Below are 19,262 nucleotides of genomic sequence, written 5' to 3' on the forward strand. Positions count from 1 at the left end.
CCCTTGAAATGTCTTTCATGGGACTTTCAATGTCTTTCTCACTTTTTTCAGAAACCCTGTCTGCAGCCTTGCAAGCAAAAGGGCAACATAGACCACAGATAGTAGCCTACCGCGCCTCTTCAGATCCATAAAATATCTATAAAATAGATAAATTGCCTGTAAAACAGCTTATTACACAACACAACTTATTTGACTAACCAGTAGACCCGTGTCTTGTGATCAGCTACTTTTGCGCTGGGATCAAATTTGTGGTGGGTTGTTAGGTTTTTAATGTTTTTCCAGTAACAACAGAGTCTGTCCACCTCATTAGTACAATGGATTAACTAGTGTTACACTATGTAATATCTTGCACTACTGTTGTAATTACACCACAAATTTACTTTTACTTTTGACACCTCTGCCTATAATGATGAGTAATAGTCAGTTTAATCTCTTCCTACAAACAATTTAATCTCAATTTATTGATAGCAGTTCACAAAGAAAAACACAAAGTCAGTAGACATTTTTTTCTCTCAGAAACATAGAATCATTTAACGACAACAAATAAAAAACAAACATACAGACAAAAAGGATGCAATGGAAGTTTTGCGCAAATTCAAGTTCACCAGATAATACTATGCAGCACACTCAGCCACATGAAAAAGACCCATCCATGTGCGCAATTACATTTACAATTGACGTGCTGCTGTATTTGTTGCAATTACTCATCCAAGTATCTTCAAGTATGCTAGGCGGCTTTGCCTCAACTCAAAGCTGTAACAACTTGTGTTTTGATTTGTTCAAAAATGAGAGAAAAAGTATCTGTAGTGCATGCTGCCTCTTCCAAATCCTCTTTCATACAGTCACAAAGGCATTCAATCCTTGGGGTGTGTAACACTTTTCTTCTTTCTTCCCTCTTCCTTCAAAAGAACAGGCCTCTCATTCTTCTGCCAATGCCCTGGCGGTCGTAGAGGACGTTGAATTTGTTGATGAACTGGTTCATGCTGTTGCAGCTCTTTGTGATGGTGCCCAGGTAGGCCATGAGACCCACGTCGTTACATTGCTGAAACACAGCAGTGCACAGAAATGTTGTCAAACAGTACTATAGGAACACACACACACACACACACACACACACACACACACACACACACACACACACACACACACACACAAACACACACACACAGTTACATTGCTGAAACACAGCAGTGAGACACAGCAGTGAGGAAATCTACCAGCAGTATAGAAACACAAAAAAAGGCACACACACACACACACACACACTTGCATTGTTGACACACGGCAGTTCATAATGAGCCAATCACCCAGCAGCATAGGAACACAGAGTCATGCCCAGTACATGCCCTACATTGCTGAAACTCAGTAGCGAGCCGATCAACCAGCCGCACACAGGAGCACACAATCATGCCCAGTACAAACAATACACACGTACACCATGTCCAGGATATGCAAGCCTGTAACATACACACACAAAGCCACATACACAAAACTATTGAGTTGCTATATCAGATGTGGGTGATAACTCACGTCATAGAAGTCGGTCTTGAACTTCAATGTGTTGAGAACAGGCAGTCTGTGGCATAGCGCTTTGGCATCACGCAAGATCTCACCGTTCCGAGGCACCTCACCTGCAAAACAATTGCCCAATCGATCAGAACATACAACAAACTTAATAACCATAGGACCAGGGCTCTAAATTAACTTTTTCCACCACCAGCCAATTTGGCTAGTGGACATTTTTTCTTACCAGCCAAACAGAAGTTCAACTAGCCATTTTTTTTTAATCTCGCCAAAATAAACTATGCATTAGGCTAGTTTTTTTTTTTTTTAATTAAATGGTCATTTTGTCCAACTGTTTCTACAACACAGATACACTATAGGCCTGCATAGGCTACTATATGCCTACATAATAATTAAGCATTATAGGCCTAGGCTATATATTTTTTCATTATTTTTTAACTTCTGCTTTATTTTTTACTTTCATTACTTAGGCCTAATTAATTTGATTAGTTTTTGTTCAATTCCTCTGAAAACAGCTGAATCACATCGCACAAGCCACTCACATAACAGACCTTTAACATACAGCAACTAAGCACACAGCCGAACACTACAAAACCTCACATACGCACACCCCAAGGAAGGAGAAGAGATGAGAGGAAAATGAGAGGAGAGAGGAGGAGCTCTTCTCTACCATGCGCAACAAAATGACAAGAAGCCTAGTTTAATTAAAAGTAAATAATATCTCGGGAATCTTCGCTTCCTTTGTTACTTCCACAGCTTCGTCGTTGGTTGCTTTTTTTTCTTTCCGATGGCGTGGGCTTTCCAACTTAGTTGCGCCACGACTCTGAACATTTCAGAAGACAACTGAACTGACAGCTACGGTCACACTACTCTGACAGTCGGCTCTCCTCCTCTGCCCTGGTCGCTATTTCGTTCCACAGCCACTCATTTTTAACGTCACTATTTACAATTACTACTAGCATTCACCAACACACAGAACCTTGCTCTAACCCCCGCCACATTCTCATCACTCGCACAAAACATAGTCTACACAACAGAAGTAGCGCTATGCATAATCTGCGTAAGTCCTGTTATTGAAACGGTCAGGGTTTCGCTGCTTCAAAAATGCAGCCTGTTACAGCAAGGTTCATATAGTAATAATAGCAGTAGTGACGTTAAAAGGGTTGTAGCGAAAGCGACGAGAGCATAGGAGGAGAGCTGCCTGTCAGAATAGTGTGAGCGCAGCTCAGCTGACAGAAGGCTGGTCGTCTGAAATGTTTTCAATCCTGGCGCGCGCAACAGCATGGAGTTGACGCTCGATGCACTGGAAAGCCCACGGTGGGAGGCTACGTCGTGACGCTAGTGTCCATGGGTAATGTAGGAAATCTCGCCCTATAACGTTCGTCAGAGCAGCGGTTTACCGTTCATAAGTTACTGTACTCGGGCGCTACTAGCCAAATTGGCGGGTAGGTATTTTTTTCTACTAGCCAAAATGAATTTTCACCCGTGTTTGGCGTGTTGGCGTGTGTTAATTTAGAGCCCTGCATAGGACTAACATTATTGTAAGTCACAGTCTATGTTAAATCTATAAATCTGCATGCTGGGGATGCTGAGACACAATGGGCAGCATTGAATCCAACCTGGGCCATTTTCCAACCCTGTCCTGTCTATCTCCCAAAAATCTCCTATCTTCTTCCAACTGTCCTACATACTAAAGGCACATGGACCCAAACAGTACAAAGGGGTTCGGTGTGAAGACACATCAATGAGAATCGGACAATCAATCCCCATTCTTCCCCTTCCAGTGGAAAGTAAAGACGAAAGAACTAGTTGTTGTCGATCACCCTGGGTAGTATGCTGAGACTCCAATCTACTACTTTTGTATATAACTATTATTATTATTACAGTTACTTTTGCTACCGTCACTGTTATTATTGTCTTACTATTGTACCATCTACATTCTATATTTATCTTATCTTTCTGTCTACATGTTAAATGTTCAATGTTAAATGTTCATTTGTATTGTATTTATTATTAATCGCTTATTGTTACCAGTCCATCACTGTTACCTGTCATGTCTAGCACTTTATGTCAGTCTGTAAAATGTCAGTCCTGTGTATGTCTGTCTTGGCATTAATTGTATACATCATCTACTGTAGTCTCAGGTTCAGAAACTAGGATTTCCTGAATAATCATGTAAAAATCACATGTGACGCACCTCTGAATTTTACAATGTTACCTAAATCAAGAGCAACCAAGACTCACTGTCCCCCCACCTCCCTCGTAGATGACTATGCATGCGCCCCGCCAGCCCTTACCAGCCTCCACTGCTCTGACGTAGTCCAGGATCACCCTCACCCGGCTGTGGAGCATCTTAATGGCACTGTGCTGGGCTACAAGGTGCTCTGCTACTGCAAAAAACACAAGGTTTACACATGATGGCCTGTTTTTTTTAAAGGACAAAGGGTGCACAGAATTGCAGTTCCGTAAAAGCATTTTAAACAATACATGTAGTACTTCATATTTTAGATTTTTAATAACCGTAACATCTTTGTGCAGTATTTTTAGTTTTAACTAAGAAGTGGAGCTAGTTGGTGGTTACCAGTGGAGTTCTCCTCTGTGCCAGTAGCTCTCATGTTTTAACTAAGTACTGGGGCTGGGTGTTGGTTACATGTGCGGTCATGTTTTAACTAAGTAGTGGAGCTAGTTGTTGGGTAGCCTACCTGTAGAGTTCTCCCCTGTGCCGGTAGCTGTCATGCGGGCCACATGGTCCACTCCTATCCTCTCAGCCTCCTCTGTGGCCAGAGTGTAGGTCAGCTGCGCAAACAGCATGGTGGCCTAGGAGGGACACACAGCAATCAGGGGGAAACTTGGATTTAGGTTTGATGGGACAATTTGAAACACAAACAGCATGGTGGCCTGGGATGCACAACAATCAGGGGGACACTCGGATTTAGGTTTGATGGGACATTTTGAAACACTTCAATGGCCTACCACAGAAGTAACACTGTCATTGGTCAGTTGGACCCTTGAAGTCTGCTCGACTTTATTGGCAACACTAAGTGACTTTCGAACTTCTTTTTAAATGTGTCTTTTATTACGGTATTACAACGAAGTACAGTAAACAATACAGATGACAATTATATTAAGTAATCAAAAACCTGTTGAAGGCTTCATCTGTCATGTACCACAGCAAGCACAGTAATCTCACAGTAATCCCTTGTCAGTTTCAAGCATAGGAGGCAACTTACCTCTCCACTGATGATATCAATAACTGACTCGTAGACGCTGACAGGTAGCTTCAGGGAAACAAAAGAGAGAAATGAGATGTGGTCTTGGCTTATGAAGATCAACCAGACTTAACAATTCATGAGTCCTGCTAATTCTAGAGGGACTGCCCACACTATGCCCCTGGTCATAAATAACTGTACTTACATCACTGTGCTTTGTCATGGGGTTGAGTTTGAGGAACAGGGGACTCTCAATGATCTCACAGACCTAAATGTAAAACACAACAAGTCATCATTAAAATACAGAGCATCAGCTTCTTCATTCTGATGGATGGAATAAGAATATGTACGTTTTTATAACTATACTTTCGGTTAATACATGTCGTTTGATGAAAAAAACGTTTGCACCTTTTTGGAAAACATATTAATCCATTAAAGGTACACTGTGCAGGAAATGGCCAAAAAAGGTACTGCAACTATGCTGCTCATTGAAACTGGGCTGCCTATTGCCAAATCTGATCTTTTCATGAAAGGTTACTAAGTAATAAACTAATATTTTCTAGTATGGCCCAAGTACAGTCATTTTTGCAGCTAAAAATGGCTATTTCTGGAAATTCAAAATGGCGGACCATGGAGAAGATCCCCCTTTTCATGTATGAGAAGTACAATTTTCCCAGTCATAATGAATACTTAGAATTTGATGGTGGTGGTAAGTATTCATGAAAAAGGTAACATTAGTGAATGGGTAGCATGAATGTGTGAAATTTTTAGTTGTTTATTTCCAGAAGTGTCCCTTTAAGTTCAACATTTTAAAAAAAGCGTTAGTGTATAAACCTGATTTACTCCAACCTGATTCAAGAATGAAACACATAAATGCAATCCAGACTCGCACAAGGGCACAGTGGTAGCACATTCTCATGTGAACCCCAGACAATTGGTGACTTCTGATTGGTTGATATCAGTGCATCTGTCTCCACCATCAAGCCTTCCTGGGTGCATTTTTCGAAAGCATCGTTGCTAAACAGTTAGCAACTTAGTTGGTTGCCAATAGGAAATTGCATTCCAATCAAGTTAAGTTACTTAGTTCAACAACGCTGTCAAGAAACGCACCCCTGGACATTTAAATTGCTCTCTCACCTGCTTGTGAATGTGGATATCAGACTGGTCAGGGGGGCCGCCTGTTGTGTACCAGCCCAGGAACTCCATGTCTTTGAAAACCTGTTTAACTGGACAAACACATAGGTCCAAAACAATACATAACATGGCAAAGAGACATGAACATAATCACATGACGCGTGTCCTCTGTTTCTTGTTTGTGTGACAGAAAACCACAATTCTACACGTACACACACACACACACACACACACACACACACGTAACAAAGGTTATCCTGTGCAGTCCACCACTTGGGGCTTGAACTCGCAAACTTCAAGTTACAGCTTCAGTTCGGCGCGGGAGGTGATATCACTGACGTAAAGCTCTAGGCCAATAGCTCAGCGCTACCACATCTATATAAGGAAAGGTTTAACGTCAGAGAGGAAAGGTCTAACGTCAGAGAACATGTAATATATGAGAACATTGCTCCCTCAAAATGTGCAGTTCCACTTAGATGCCTACTGCGGGCAAGTGACGCCTGGGAAACATGAATGGGAGTCAAGAGGGCTACATGCTAAAATATGTTTTACTCCAATGTTCAGTCATCTAGGGCTAACCTCACACAAAAGCTGTAGTACCACTCGGGAAACTTCAGTCACTGACCCTTCTCCCTGGCTATAGATTCTCTGCTAACGCCGAACTCTGCTAGTTGGCATCCATTATACACACACACAGGGAAGCCGACAAGGGGGGACAAAGGGGTCAGCTGTCCCGGGCCCAGGGAGTTGGGGGGGTAATAATTGGGTCCTGAATACATTGAATGTGTTGGGTGGCGGGCCCTAGTATCAGTTGACTTTGTCCTGGGCCCAGTCAAAGCTGTCAGCGGCCCTGCACACACACACGCACACGCACACGCACACGCACACACACACACACACACACGCACACGCACACGCACACGCACACACACACACACACAATATGCCCGAGGTGCATACATAGACAGCCATCGCCAGATAGTACTTACATTGCTCCTCTTTTGTGTAGTAGTATTCTTTGTCTATGTGCACTTGGTCGTCCACTGTTTGGGACAGCAACTCAAAGGAGTTCATCACCTCAATATTTCTACCCTCTTGCTTCCCAATTAGAGCACCAACCACTGAAAAGGAAAGAGCAAAAAAGGTTAATATTTATACACAGACAATTTAATAAGTCTTTAGTTGTTCTTTAACTGATCTCATTTCCTTGATCTATGAAAACATTATTAAACACAACAGTATTCAGCCTGTGCTTTTGATGCCAGCCCTATGCAGATGGCCGGAGCGTGATGTGATGGGGCACAGGCCAGTGCCTAGTGCTTCCTGCCAACCTACCCTGCATGGGACGTCCCTCCTGGGCCCGGATGCGTATCCAGTGGTCTGAGATGTTGAGGATGACCAGCGGGTGCAGGGCCACAGACACACTCCCAGTGACCCCCGAGGCCATGACGCTGGGCCCTGCTGTGGCATAACAACAACAACAACAACAACATCACAACCATTTAGTGGCCTTGCTTAGTATGCATTGTATTTCCTACAAGCTGCACAGCCCTGCTACATCCCCAGCGTATACGTCCTCTGACTCTGAAATTTAGTTTTGATAGCTTCATTGACTCGTCATTGAAGTAAGTATGATCTATGCAGAGGAGCTTTGCGATGTTAACTGTCATGGGTGCACAAACACAAACACCTATGGGCTGGAGAATTTTACGTGATGCTACTATGTTGCAACACCACAGACCTTGATTACCGTAATGGTCTGTGAGTAGCAATATAATTAGGTAGAACTAGTAACAATGCTAAACAACTTTGAATCGAAGAAGCCGGAGAGTGTGCGGTTTGGAACATGCAAGTGCTATGATTAGGCCTGCATTCTGTTAATTATTCACTATAGGTCTACGTTTCTTAATTACATTCATGTCACTTCAGTAACAGCTTTCTTCAGACGTTCTCTATAGAATCCATAAATGCCTTATATTACAATGATAATAAAATACGTTTAAAATACCTGCTTCATCCACTTCCATTCCAACACCATTGCTTGTCGCCATCTTGACTAGTATGGACCGAATGCGCAGGCGCGCGTGAGTTTTGGAGAATGACACTGACGTAGTGCTGCCACCTGCTGGGTGAAGTAAGGACTTTGATGATTAAAAAAAACAAAAAACAAAAAACTCTGACTCGGTTTTTGACTAAAAAAGTTGTTCTGTTTATTTCTTTAATATTAGAAACAAATTTTGTTTAGCATAAATGCAATTCATTTCATGTAAACTGATTTAACATTTAAAACATTAATTTTCTCCTGCTTGGCCTTGTGCCTGCCGCACCTCCGCCGGTGCACTTCAGGTCAGATGCAAGGTCGTCAGCTGATACCACCTTTCTCTGATGTTTCGCCCCATAGCCAGTACATCTCCAGGTGGGGAGGCAAGTGGCTTGTCAGGGATGTCTCCCAACCACTCCTGCATCTGACCCTACTGGGGTGTCTGACCCCATCCGTCATCCTTCCTCCTTACCCACAACCAGAAGCTAGCTTTCTCAGTCTCCTCTGCCAGCTCCTTGACCGCTCGCTGCAGTCTTGCCCCTGATGTTCCTGTGGCGCGGAGGAGCTGCATCGCTGAGCGGTCTACAAAACCCCTTCACCCAACCTCCACCGGGTGGGTGGATGCTGCCCAGCCTGCCTCCTTGCACTCCATTCCCAACTCTGTGTATTTGGCCCTTTTCAGGTCATTGGCAGCTGGTATGAGCCCTCTTCCCATGGGACGGTCAGTTCGATGATGAGGACCCGCTTGGCAGCTGTGGACCACATGACAATGTCTGGCCTCAGGGCTGTGTCCACAATCTCCCTGGGAAAGACAAGCTGCTTGTCCAGGTCCACACGCATCTCCCACGTCTGTCCAGGAGTCAGCAGTGATCTGCAGGTTCTCTCCTGTTCGGACGAAGGACACATGCAAGGGTTGGCTGTTGGAGCTGTTGCTCTGCTCGTCTCCAGGTGTTCTGCCAGCTTTCTCAGGACTTGATTGTGGCGCCACATAAGGCGCCCCTGTGAGAGTGCCACTCTGCAAGCAGACCGGATGTGCTGGAGTCCTGCGTTGGCTGTCCAACATAGAGGACATTTGTCCTCACTCCCGAACCATGTTGACAAGTTCATGGGGCAAGGGAGTGTGTCATACGCTGCCCTCACCCTGAAGCTGAGCCGTGTCTGTGGTGTGTGTGTGTGGTCCTGCCACGTCATGACCCTATGGATGGTGTCCTCCCACCGGGTCCATGCCCCCTGCTTGCCCTGAGACACAGCCTTGACGAGGTACTGCTCCTGCTCTGCCCGCGTCACTTCTTCGACCACCATTCAATTCCACTCCTCCCTTGAGGCCTTTGACCAGAACTTTACTGGTTTCCCCCAGCCGACTCCAGCCGGGCCCTCCTGCACTCTCCCCATGACCTCTCTGCCAGACTAAATGTGAGATTAAATATGAATGTTTAGTCTGGCCCCGATCAATGAGACATCGGAAGATTGTTGATGGAAACAACCCATTGTTTTTCAAACCGTGTCTGTGCCTATTGGCCAACGCTTTGTCGTCACTCCCTCAAACTGTCCGATTTGCATCCAAAGAATCAAAACAAACAAATCTCCTGCGTTGTGATTGGTCCGCCAGTTTCAGGGTCTGGGGCATTGTCAGAGGCTAGACCCACTAGCAAGCAAAAATAATTTTGGCCGCTGGCAGGTAGGGCTAGTTTGCTACAGTAGATAATATGCCGACTGCTGCATCTTATGATGTCTCTCTCATGAAAAGGGTGACCTGCCTTAGCAGTCTGTCGTAACTAATGTAGGCCCCTATTGCCAGTTGTTTATTGTTATAACATGTTTCATTAGATTGCTACCTATCAATGTAAAATGTTGTTGTCAAAATACATGAATGGAACCAAAATTTGATTCTGAATGCAGGACAATCAAAGAAGCATGGAACTAGTACTGTCTGCGCTTTTTCAATTAGGCTATTTGACTGCACTCACTGCACGGCACTGCTATTTGCTGCATCTTGCGGGCCAATATAATTGATGGCAAAAATCAGTAGGCCTTTGTTAGTTTTTACTGCACAGTGTGTGTGTGTGTGTGTGTGTGTGTGTGTGTGTGTGTGTGTGTGTGTGTGTGTGTGTGTGTGTGTGTGTGTGTGTGTGTGTGTGTGTGATTATTGCGAATGTCTTATATGTTTAGCTTAACTGCACATTGGAGACTGGTCAAATGGAATTTCAAACTACTGTGCTAATCCTGTTACATAGATGTTCGACAATAAAGTATACTTGCTGGACTTGACTTGTGTCCCCTGTCCATCATTTCAGGATTTAATAAACCATTATACAGTACCCTATAGTGCCTATACAAAAAGTCTACACATAGGTTTTTGTGATGTAAAAAAAATACAAAAGACAAATTATTTCACAACTTTTTTCACCATTAACCTGAACTATAAACTGGGGCAGTCATGGGTAAGCGGTCAGGATATCAGACTTGTATCCCAAGGTTTGAATCCCGACCTTCCAGGTTGGTGGGGGGAGTAATTAACCAGTGCTCTCCCCCATCCTCCTACATGTCTGCGGTACCCATGGTACTGTCCCACCGCAATGCTCCCTCGGGGTGGAACTGGGGGCTACCCCTTGCATGGATGAGGCATAAATGTAATTTTGTTGTGTGCTGTACCACAATGACAATGGGAGTTGGGAGGTTCGATTCTGGCCTCGCTGGGTCATTTCCCAACACACTCTCTCCCACTTTCTTCTGGTCATGATCTTCACTGTACTATCCACAATCAAGTCGAAAAAAATAAAACATAAAAAAATATAAAATAAAACAACAGTAACAACGACATTACTACTAATGATAATTAGAGATGCACAGGATCCAAGATCCGGTTCCGGATCTGGTAGGATAATAGGATTTTTCTCAGGATCCGGATCCGGCAGGATCTTAAGCAGTGGATCCTGTATCCGGCAGTTACCTAAAAATCAGGATCTGGTGCATCTCTAGCCTAGGTTTTTCAGTCAGTCTTTCACAACCCCAATTGCTGCATAGAGTGAAAGCCCTTTGGAAGCAGCCAGTGCAGGCAGTGTGGTAGTAAGTCAATGAGTCTGAAAAATAGTTTGAGTTAACGTAATAAAAAGGGCCCACGTGCGCAAGTAGGCTATGTGTTTCAACCCTTTCATAGGATATGGTATCCGGTTCTGGATCCGGCAGGACCTTAAGCAGTGGATCCGGTATCCGGCAGGATCCTAAAAATCAGGATGCGGTGCATCTCTAATGATAATAATACTAGATATTTCCTTTGGCCAATCACTTAACAGCAGAGCAACGGTACCAAAATATCATGCCTTTACCTGCTGCAGACTAATCCGGGCCAGATTGGTGAATTTGGTTTCCCTTGACCTTTATGTGACTGCATGATACCCATTATTTCACTGTGCAACACCAAGCGCGTGCCTCATATATCCACAGCTTTTGTAGCCCTTTTCTTCCACTATTTATTAGCTACTTAAATCATGTCCTTGGTCCTTCCTTTTTCAAGTGTTTTCTACAGCTTCAAGCTTTCTTGCACCTTTGTGGCCAGTTTCACACAATCACGCAACATGCTGGCTCAAAAGGTGAAGTGAAGTCTTGATCCTCATCCTTCAACAGCAGTTGTCTGCATTTATAGGCCTATTACTATATTGTGGTGAAAGCCCAACTGGGAGACTACCATTGTCATTGTGACACGGTGCTCACTGCACACAACGCAAATGCTTTTTTGCATCCCCCGTGCAAGGGCAGTGCGGCAGAATGGTACTATCACCGTGCCTCTGTCTTGGAGGCATTGTTCTAGGGTCGGGAGTTTAACCAGCAACTTTTGGGCTTCAAGTCTAATGCCCTAACTGCTTACTTCCAAGCATATTAAAAAAAAAAGTATTATATTATATTATATTATATTATATTATATTATATTATATTATATTATATTATATTATATTAGCCTATATTATATTATATTATATTATATTATATTATATTATATTATATTATATTATATTATATTATATTATATTATATTATATTATATTATGTGCAGAGCTTGGGCATTTTGGGACAGCCATGCAGATTTCATAAGGGTAATTATAATTCCCATTTCCCACTCAGTTCCACAATGATGTTTGCAACTTGGATTTAAAAAAAAAAAAAAAAAAAAAAAAAAAGCATTAGGCCTACCGAATCAAAACAAATAGCTGTTCATGATGACAGGAATCAAGACCGAAATTCTGGTATCAACTCAAGATTTCTTAGATGGTAATTTATTTCCCTTTAATAAATAAGGAGCACCCATTCCGCCTCTTCCATTTATGGACATGTTTACATTTCTCGGCCGAAACGATTTCTTCCTGGTTCCAGCCATTGCGCACTCCCCTTTAACTGGATCTTTGCGCTGCAGAAGAAGTTCAGCGCCTGAACCACTTACGTTACCTGGCTAACTTGGATTTCTTTGGTAATCTGTTTAACATCTGGAAGACAACGTCCACATTGAGGAGAGGGGATAGACTAGTCTTCATTTACACCAAAGGTAATTTGGAGATATATCCAGCCATCGTTCTCCTGTTTCTCTTTCTGCACTCAACCACCCTTCCCTCTCCCTCTTGAGGAACTAGCATGACAGCTACTAGTGATCTTGGACTAATTTATGACTCTCTAATATTGCGTGGTTGTATACCTGCTATTGACATCTCAATATGCAAACGCAGTACGCATGATTGGACTGATAATCTTTTGGGAGAAATCAAACGAAGACGTGCACGCAGCATATCAACGTTACCACAAGATTGGATCAGCTGTGTGCGTTACGCATCGTCGGGGTTGCCAATGGTGATTTCTATTTACCCCTATTTATATTTTGCGTGTGTGCACTGGGTTATGCGTATAATCAACACCGTTCTGTCAAAGCAATAGGTTATTAAAGACATTCGATGAGGAAAAAATGTCAGGCATGTTGCAGCTGGTGAAGGTGAATGGACTCGCCACAACTGGACTTGCATTGTTGCGACACCTTAAATTGTTGATTATTTTTTCCTTAACTTGGTGTGCTGTAGTTTCGTTTTACGCGTGTCCCTCCTGCAAGTCTGACAATACCCTACTTCTCTTTATGTTAACTTGTAGCTTTTCAGCATTGTGGTTTTATTATGGCTTGTATTCCCTTTCAGTTGCATTCCCTGCCCTTTGGCGAGTCCTTTCACGTATGAGCGCGAAGGAGATTACCCGTGTGTAGTTCAACCAAACCGGTTGTGGAATGGCGCTTTTGACTCTTCACAGATCTCCTAATCTCTGCACTGCAACGGTAAGTTTGCTATTTTTTCCTTTTACATAGTGTCACACACACAATGAAGTGCAATGCTCCCTGCCTCTTTTACCATTATGGACAGTCGTTGTGTAACCATGTGTTATGTTATTATGGCACCTCATCGCCTGTACGTCGAGAAGAAAATAAACAGTAGTAGGCCTAGGCCTACTCAAATCTAAACATGGATAAACCATTAACGTGCTCCAGGGAAGTCGCTCGGGCTCTTAATGTTTACTTGTAGTGGATTTTGTGATGACATCATCTCTCCTGCCATATCACACTCATTCTTTTCCTCCATGTATTTTTTTTGCGTGTGCGCGTGTCTATGTTTGGCGCAATACTGAGTTAGTTACTTCATTGGTATGTCTGCACTGTGCCAAGACATCAGGCGAGTTTCAGTTCTCTCTCTCTCTCTCTCTCTCTCTCTCTCTCTCTCTCTCTCTCTCTCTCTCTCTCTCTCTCTCTCTCTCTCTCTCTCTCTCTCCCAAAAGAAGCAATAGTGCATATGTGCTTGTAAGGCTGTAGTGTAGACCCTTTTATCCAAATGAGGCACTGAGTTGAGGTCTAGCTCAGCCAGTAGCCTCTGGGTGTTGGATGGTGTGCAGTCTAGCCAGCCGGGGAGTTGCTTACACGCCGGTGGAAGCCCAGTCTGTTTGTTTGAGCCCAATTGCAGCTGTTGGTTAAAGACAGACCTTTATCAAATAGCCAGTACTGGGGACTAACACCTCTATCATCATGTCTTGTGACAAACCCTAATCATACTTCTCCTCTTCTCCTCTTTTTTCCCTCCCTCCTTCCATCTCTCCTCCTCACCTCGTCTCTTCTGTCCGTGTTTGTCGGGGCATGTCAGTTGCATAACAGGTAACGTTACTGTCTCCATTCTCCACTCAACCACAACCCCCTGCCCTGACACCAGCTCTCGCTCCTCCCCCTTTCTTTTCTTTTCTTGACTTCTCCGTTCTTTTTTCCCTCTCTATCTTCTTTCAGTAGGGTTTCCTCACATCCCTATCTCACTCACTGCACATTTTTCAGACATCAACAAGTTTTTCCTTTCCACGGAATAGACTCCCCACCACCACTGCTTCACATATTTGTGTCTCTATTTCACACTGCGGTTGCACTTATTATTCTCTCTCTCTCTCTCTCTCTCTCTCTCTCTCTCTCTCTCTCTCTCTCTCTCTCTCTCTCTCTCTCTCTCTCTCCCTCTCTCCCTCTAGCCACCTCTCTTTTATTCTTTGTTGGAAAATTCGTCTTTGTAGTTGTCACAACAAGCATGTTTTGCTGCACCAAAATAAGAGTAGCCAACCCAACCAAGCCCCTGGTTGTTCTCTCCAACCAAGCCCGCTTGTTCTTGTCTCACATACCGCTGAGCTGTACTTAGCTGTCATGTACGACAAAACGCCATTAGATTAGCTTATACGTGCCATTATTGAATCACAAGAGAGGCCAGTGATAGAGATTAGCTTGGACAGGCACGCCATTGTGAGAGGCTATATCAGGAGCTGATGTCATTTAGAATTTCTGCTGAGGTCCAGGAGGTGTGATTGTGCCCAGACCAAAGGGGCTGGTCAAAACTAAAGGAGATGACAGCAGCAGTGGACTCATAAACAGGGCCAGACTGGTTATCTGGCATAAAGGGCATATTCCCTGTGGGCCCTACAATCCTCAGTGACTGTTGTTTTTGCTTACTTGGGTCGGAGACGTGACGCCTAGTTTTTTCGTAACATTGGTTAAAAACCTACAAAACTGTTCTTTTTCCTTTAAGAAACAAATGTCAATGAAAGAAGATGTGATACATTATGTTTCATATTAGTCTTAGATGAGAAGAAACATTTTTGTTAAGATTTATGTAAAGGTTTATATGTCAAATATCCTGCGGTGTGACTGTAACATTAATGAAACCTGGAATATAATATATATATAAATTAACCAACAACCTTTGAATAATGTATGAAGCATTTGGCATGATTGCATAAATATTAACTTTATATTAAGATATGTGAATGTGAAGTAATATTAGACAGTAATATTAACTACAAGTTCAATTTCGTAACACAAATTGCGTCCTGTGGGGTGACCTGTATGTCAATGTTTGTGAACGCGCAGCTGCGAGGCCAACTACAAGTTTCTTAAAGACTGGCTCCTAACCAGTCAGTACCTCAGTTATTGGAGAGTGCTGTGGAAGCTTACGGTGACTATTAACCTCTTAATATGTCTTCATATTGCAATGTTTCTGTCACGCAATGCTTAGGTTAATTTTATGGTGTCCTGTGGTGTGACTGCTCTTATAGAAGGAAAAAATGTTTTTTATAAATGAAAACACATAAAAATTAAACACAATATAATTATCAAGTTAGCATGAGCTCAGATGTCAGTCATTTATACAAAAGGATTAAAATGGCCATAATGCAGTGAATTTCCTGTGGTGCGACTTCATTTTCCTGCGGTGTGACATGACTATGCAATGTGTTGATGCAGGACACATTTTCTCAAAAATGGCAAAAATTAGGCGAAATTCCACGGACCACTGAGTGCTTTATTTTTTTTCCAATTTTTTCAGGAATTGGAAAAACTTTTTTTGGGCGTTACGCCCTTAAACGTCAACCACCCACTTAGTTGTTTTTTTCTCAGACCAGACCACAATTTAGATGGGACAGTGGAGTATCATTATAATTTGAGGGCATGGTCTATGCCTGGGCCATGTTTTGCTCCCAGTCCATCAGCAATGTGCTTAAGCAGCACAGTGTGTGTCCTGCTGATTAAATTATCGCTATTGAGGTTTTTTTCGTGCCTGTGCTGTCTTACACAAGGGATCTAATGACTAATTACTTCAAGGTGACTCATGACCACCAGTTGGGTCTTGTTAGGCAGGACTTAAAAGGTTTTAGATGTCTTACAGTCATTTGTTTGCCTGTGTTATTCTCTAATTCTGTAAATCTGCACTTTTATGCACCAAGATGTTTTATAATGCTCATACAAGTGGACAAAAGACTACATGTATCAAGTGCATTTTCGTTGATTTGTGGCTGTCTGCATATTTTCACAAACTTTGCCTCACTGTTGACCAAATTATTTAAAACAATCTGAGTAAAAAATACATCTTGGATTACTGGCCATAATACAGCTGAAGTTCAGGAGTTCAGACTGTTTTCCAATGCCAGTGAACAGGGTGGCTGTTTGATGGTATTTGGGGGGCCTTGGCAAAGAGGGACTTTGGGCCCCTTTTCCTCTTCAAACTACTGGGGAGGGCCAAACAATTCTCAAGACAGATTTTGATGGCAGTATCATTGCACTGTCAGCCATTGAGTTTAGGGAGGCTTTGCCTCAATGACAAAGTCGTCAGTGCTGTCATTTGAATAGAAATAATCAATCATTACCAGCGGGCCCCCTATCAGCTGGGTGCCCTAGACAATTGCCTGGTTTGCTTACCTGGTTGTGACAAGACTGGCAGAGAAGTAAAATGAGCCAAAAGCTGGTGTATTTTCCTAAGTTCGCTGTGTTGGACATGCTTTGATGGTTCTGCCCCTCCACTAATCATGGGTTTTGCTTTGGTTTTTCAAGGATGAGAGCGCAGCAAGGCGAGGCCGACTGCAGAAAAGGTGTGTTTGTGTTTCTACTTTCTCATATTTCATCCCGGCTCGGCCGGTATTTCATACAGTGCCATTTGTACAGGATTCAGACCTGAAAGAGCTCAGATATGATCGGTGTTAAATATCAGACTTGGGATGGGTGGAGTGCATTTGCAATTTTCTATTGGATAGTCATAATAACTTAATATACTGTGCTGTACATAATTGACACTTTTACATATATCTAGGCATGGTTTCTTGCTCTTTTAGCCTGTGTCCTGCTCTCAAAATCTGAATGGTTATGATAACACTGAGGTGTGTGCGTACATGTGTGCATAGCAAGCTGCAAAGCAAGCTGCAAAGCAAGCTGTTCACTAATCATGGAGGCTGATCATGCCTCCTCTATGTGGCTATATCTCAAAGCACCAATCAGACTGTTCACTGTAACCCGGTGTTGATGAATGCTGCTGCTGAATAGTCAAATACAAATGTGTGATATCATTCCGGGAAGTTGCAAAGAGCTAATATTACAATGTTGTACACTGTTCGTGTCTTTGGGCTTCGGGCTAATCACAAGACCCCCCAGACAGTGTTGTGCCTATTGTGTGGGGGCAGGGCATATAGGGCGGCAGGCAGGACTTTATCTGATTGGCCAAATGGGGTTGTGATATGCTGGCATGCCATAGGGTCAAAGCATAGCTTATGAAAATGTAGTGATTACAGTGATAGCAGTCAAATAGTGTTCTGTGGCGCGTGTACATTGTATGACCATATGGAAACAAAGTGATAGAAGTTAGAGATTTATATTGTCAAACAGAATCGTATGCCAGCACTGCAAGAATGTGTGACATACTGTACAAATTAGAATGATCAAGAATCCAGGTTTTAGAAATATGACCATTTTTGTGATGGTTATTATTATCTTACATTATATTATCATATAAGTGCATAGTTAAGCCAGTTGCACTTTGGGTCACGATGCAGATTAAAAATACAGAAAAAAATACTCCCAATAGGCAACCCTAGGAATGCTCTAAAGACGTGGCTTTAAATACGACAAATACTCCAAATTCTATTTTTTCTTTGCAGAGAAAGTTTTGCTCTGGTCAAAGGGGCTTGCCTCTTGCTGGAGGACGAGCAGAGGGAGGATGAGAGCGCGTCACCGCCTCCCCAGGGGAGCCCCAAGCTGGGGAACAAGGCCTCGGATACCCAGCACAGACACCTCCAGGCCATGGTCTCACTGCTACGACCAGAGGACACCATTAAGCTGGTCAGCCCATGGCATCCCTCTCACTTTCTTTGCTGATTAATACTGTATATCATTTATTTACCTGGTTGGCACACGTGTCTGTTGGCACACAGCATTCATGTACGTGTTTCTGTACTCCCTTAACTTAGACCTGTCGTGTCCCGTCTTCCTCAATCCGTTCAAGGAAGTAGTTAGTGTACTAACTGGAAAGAAGTTTGGGTCAATTGCTGATGTTTTTTAGAGTGTGTGATGCAAAGGCAAGCACTTAGCTTACTGTATATTTGAATACAGTTATTGCTTAGCTTACTTTGCTTCATCTGGATGGTCAAAAATACACTAAGCCCTATTGGGAAGACTGCAAACCCTAGCAGCCATCCCAAAAGTCTGTGGCTTTTGTGTTGTTGTTAATCATGGGTCTGGCGATGAAATGATCATGATGGGTGATGAAACTGAGGGCAATTGTGGTGATCAGCCTTGGTCATATTTAATCAAGACATCAAAGTTATAAAATGGCATTCTGTTGTAATGGCATGGGTTACTGACAGACGAACTGACAGTGGTATAGTATTACCACAAATTACGCCGGAATGTGAGATATGTTGGCAGCCTGTGTCTCCAGAGGCAGGTCTGAACAGGCTGTTAAACGATCAGCATTGGGAAAACTGTGCTAGACATCAATCACATGTAAACACCCATGCAGTGTAATGTGAATCAGCCTCTGTGCCTATTTAAAGCTTTGCGTCAGTGTGGGTCACTGTCAAGCATTGCTAAGCTACATCAGGTCCTTGTTTCGGTGACGTTCACGGTCTGATTGTCATCATGGGTAATTGTTGTGTATGTCTCGGTTTAGTGCTTAGCTTATAATTTTGTCTTGCCCAAGGGCAGAGTTAACATAGGTGCATGCATGCGTTGTCATGGTGATTGATTTTGTCGGAGGACAGAGGCTATCAACCTCACCTTTAAGCTACCTGAGTGGGAACACTCCCACTCCCTCCATTTTACTTTCCTCATTTTTACTCTCTTTGCACAAAATAGTTCTGCCACAGTCATTCTAATGCTTTCTCTCTGCTTCTACCTTTGTTTCTACTCTGCTTCTCGCTCACTGCCCCCCCCCTCTCTCTCTCCCTCCACATTTCTCTTTATCTATCCTTCTGTCCTCAAAAAACTCCCACTTCTTCCATTATATTTTCCTCTCTTCCCTCCCTTCTCTCTTGTTCTTCTTCTGTCT

At 43.1% G+C, this 19,262-nt stretch overlaps 2 protein-coding genes across 6 annotated transcripts in view; one reads left to right on the forward strand and one right to left on the reverse strand.

Moving 5' to 3' along the window:
• Window positions 1–424: 424 nt before the first annotated feature.
• LOC134439065 (COP9 signalosome complex subunit 6-like) lies at window positions 425–7,964 on the reverse strand. 3 transcript variants are annotated; one of them, XM_063188888.1, is made up of 10 exons: window positions 7,876–7,964; window positions 7,203–7,328; window positions 6,857–6,988; window positions 5,871–5,959; window positions 4,939–5,001; window positions 4,755–4,802; window positions 4,227–4,341; window positions 3,822–3,911; window positions 1,531–1,631; window positions 425–1,042 (listed from the first exon to the last, which is right to left on the reverse strand). In XM_063188888.1, exons 1-10 carry the CDS (start codon window positions 7,916–7,918, stop codon window positions 902–904), a joined length of 948 nt encoding a protein of 315 aa, XP_063044958.1. In that variant the 5' UTR covers window positions 7,919–7,964; the 3' UTR covers window positions 425–901. The 3 variants fall into 3 exon arrangements, with proteins under 3 accessions (XP_063044958.1, XP_063044957.1, XP_063044959.1); XM_063188887.1 differs by having other exon boundaries at window positions 3,822–3,914; XM_063188889.1 differs by having other exon boundaries at window positions 3,822–3,914; window positions 7,203–7,325; window positions 7,876–7,937.
• A 4,166-nt stretch (window positions 7,965–12,130) lies between these two features.
• Window positions 12,131–19,262, forward strand: part of si:ch211-203d1.3 (protein phosphatase Slingshot homolog 3) — a 19,815-nt gene continuing 12,683 nt past the window's right edge. The window contains exons 1-4 of one of the 3 annotated variants that reach the window (XM_063188023.1): window positions 12,131–12,445; window positions 13,080–13,213; window positions 16,778–16,815; window positions 17,875–18,055. In XM_063188023.1, coding sequence (XP_063044093.1) covers window positions 13,166–13,213; window positions 16,778–16,815; window positions 17,875–18,055 — 267 coding nt within the window. In that variant the 5' untranslated portion in view covers window positions 12,131–12,445; window positions 13,080–13,165. Of the gene's footprint in view, window positions 12,446–12,520; window positions 12,745–12,809; window positions 12,884–13,079; window positions 13,214–16,777; window positions 16,816–17,874; window positions 18,056–19,262 lie in introns of those variants that run through there. The other 2 variants (XM_063188025.1, XM_063188024.1) reach the window with 2 other exon arrangements.

This window comes from Engraulis encrasicolus, chromosome 22, assembly GCF_034702125.1.
Source record: "Engraulis encrasicolus isolate BLACKSEA-1 chromosome 22, IST_EnEncr_1.0, whole genome shotgun sequence".
Taxonomy (NCBI): Eukaryota; Metazoa; Chordata; class Actinopteri; order Clupeiformes; family Engraulidae; genus Engraulis; species Engraulis encrasicolus.

Coding starts and splice junctions, on each gene's coding strand:
- LOC134439065 (XM_063188887.1), bottom strand. CDS start 7,918: ATGGCGACAAGCAATGGTGTTGGAATGGAAGTGGATGAAGCAG. Junction 6,989..7,202: donor GGAGGGACGTCCCATGCAGG/GTAGGTTGGCAG, acceptor TTTCCTTTTCAG/TGGTTGGTGCTCTAATTGGG. Junction 4,342..4,754: donor TTGATATCATCAGTGGAGAG/GTAAGTTGCCTC, acceptor TGTCCCTCCTAG/GCCACCATGCTGTTTGCGCA.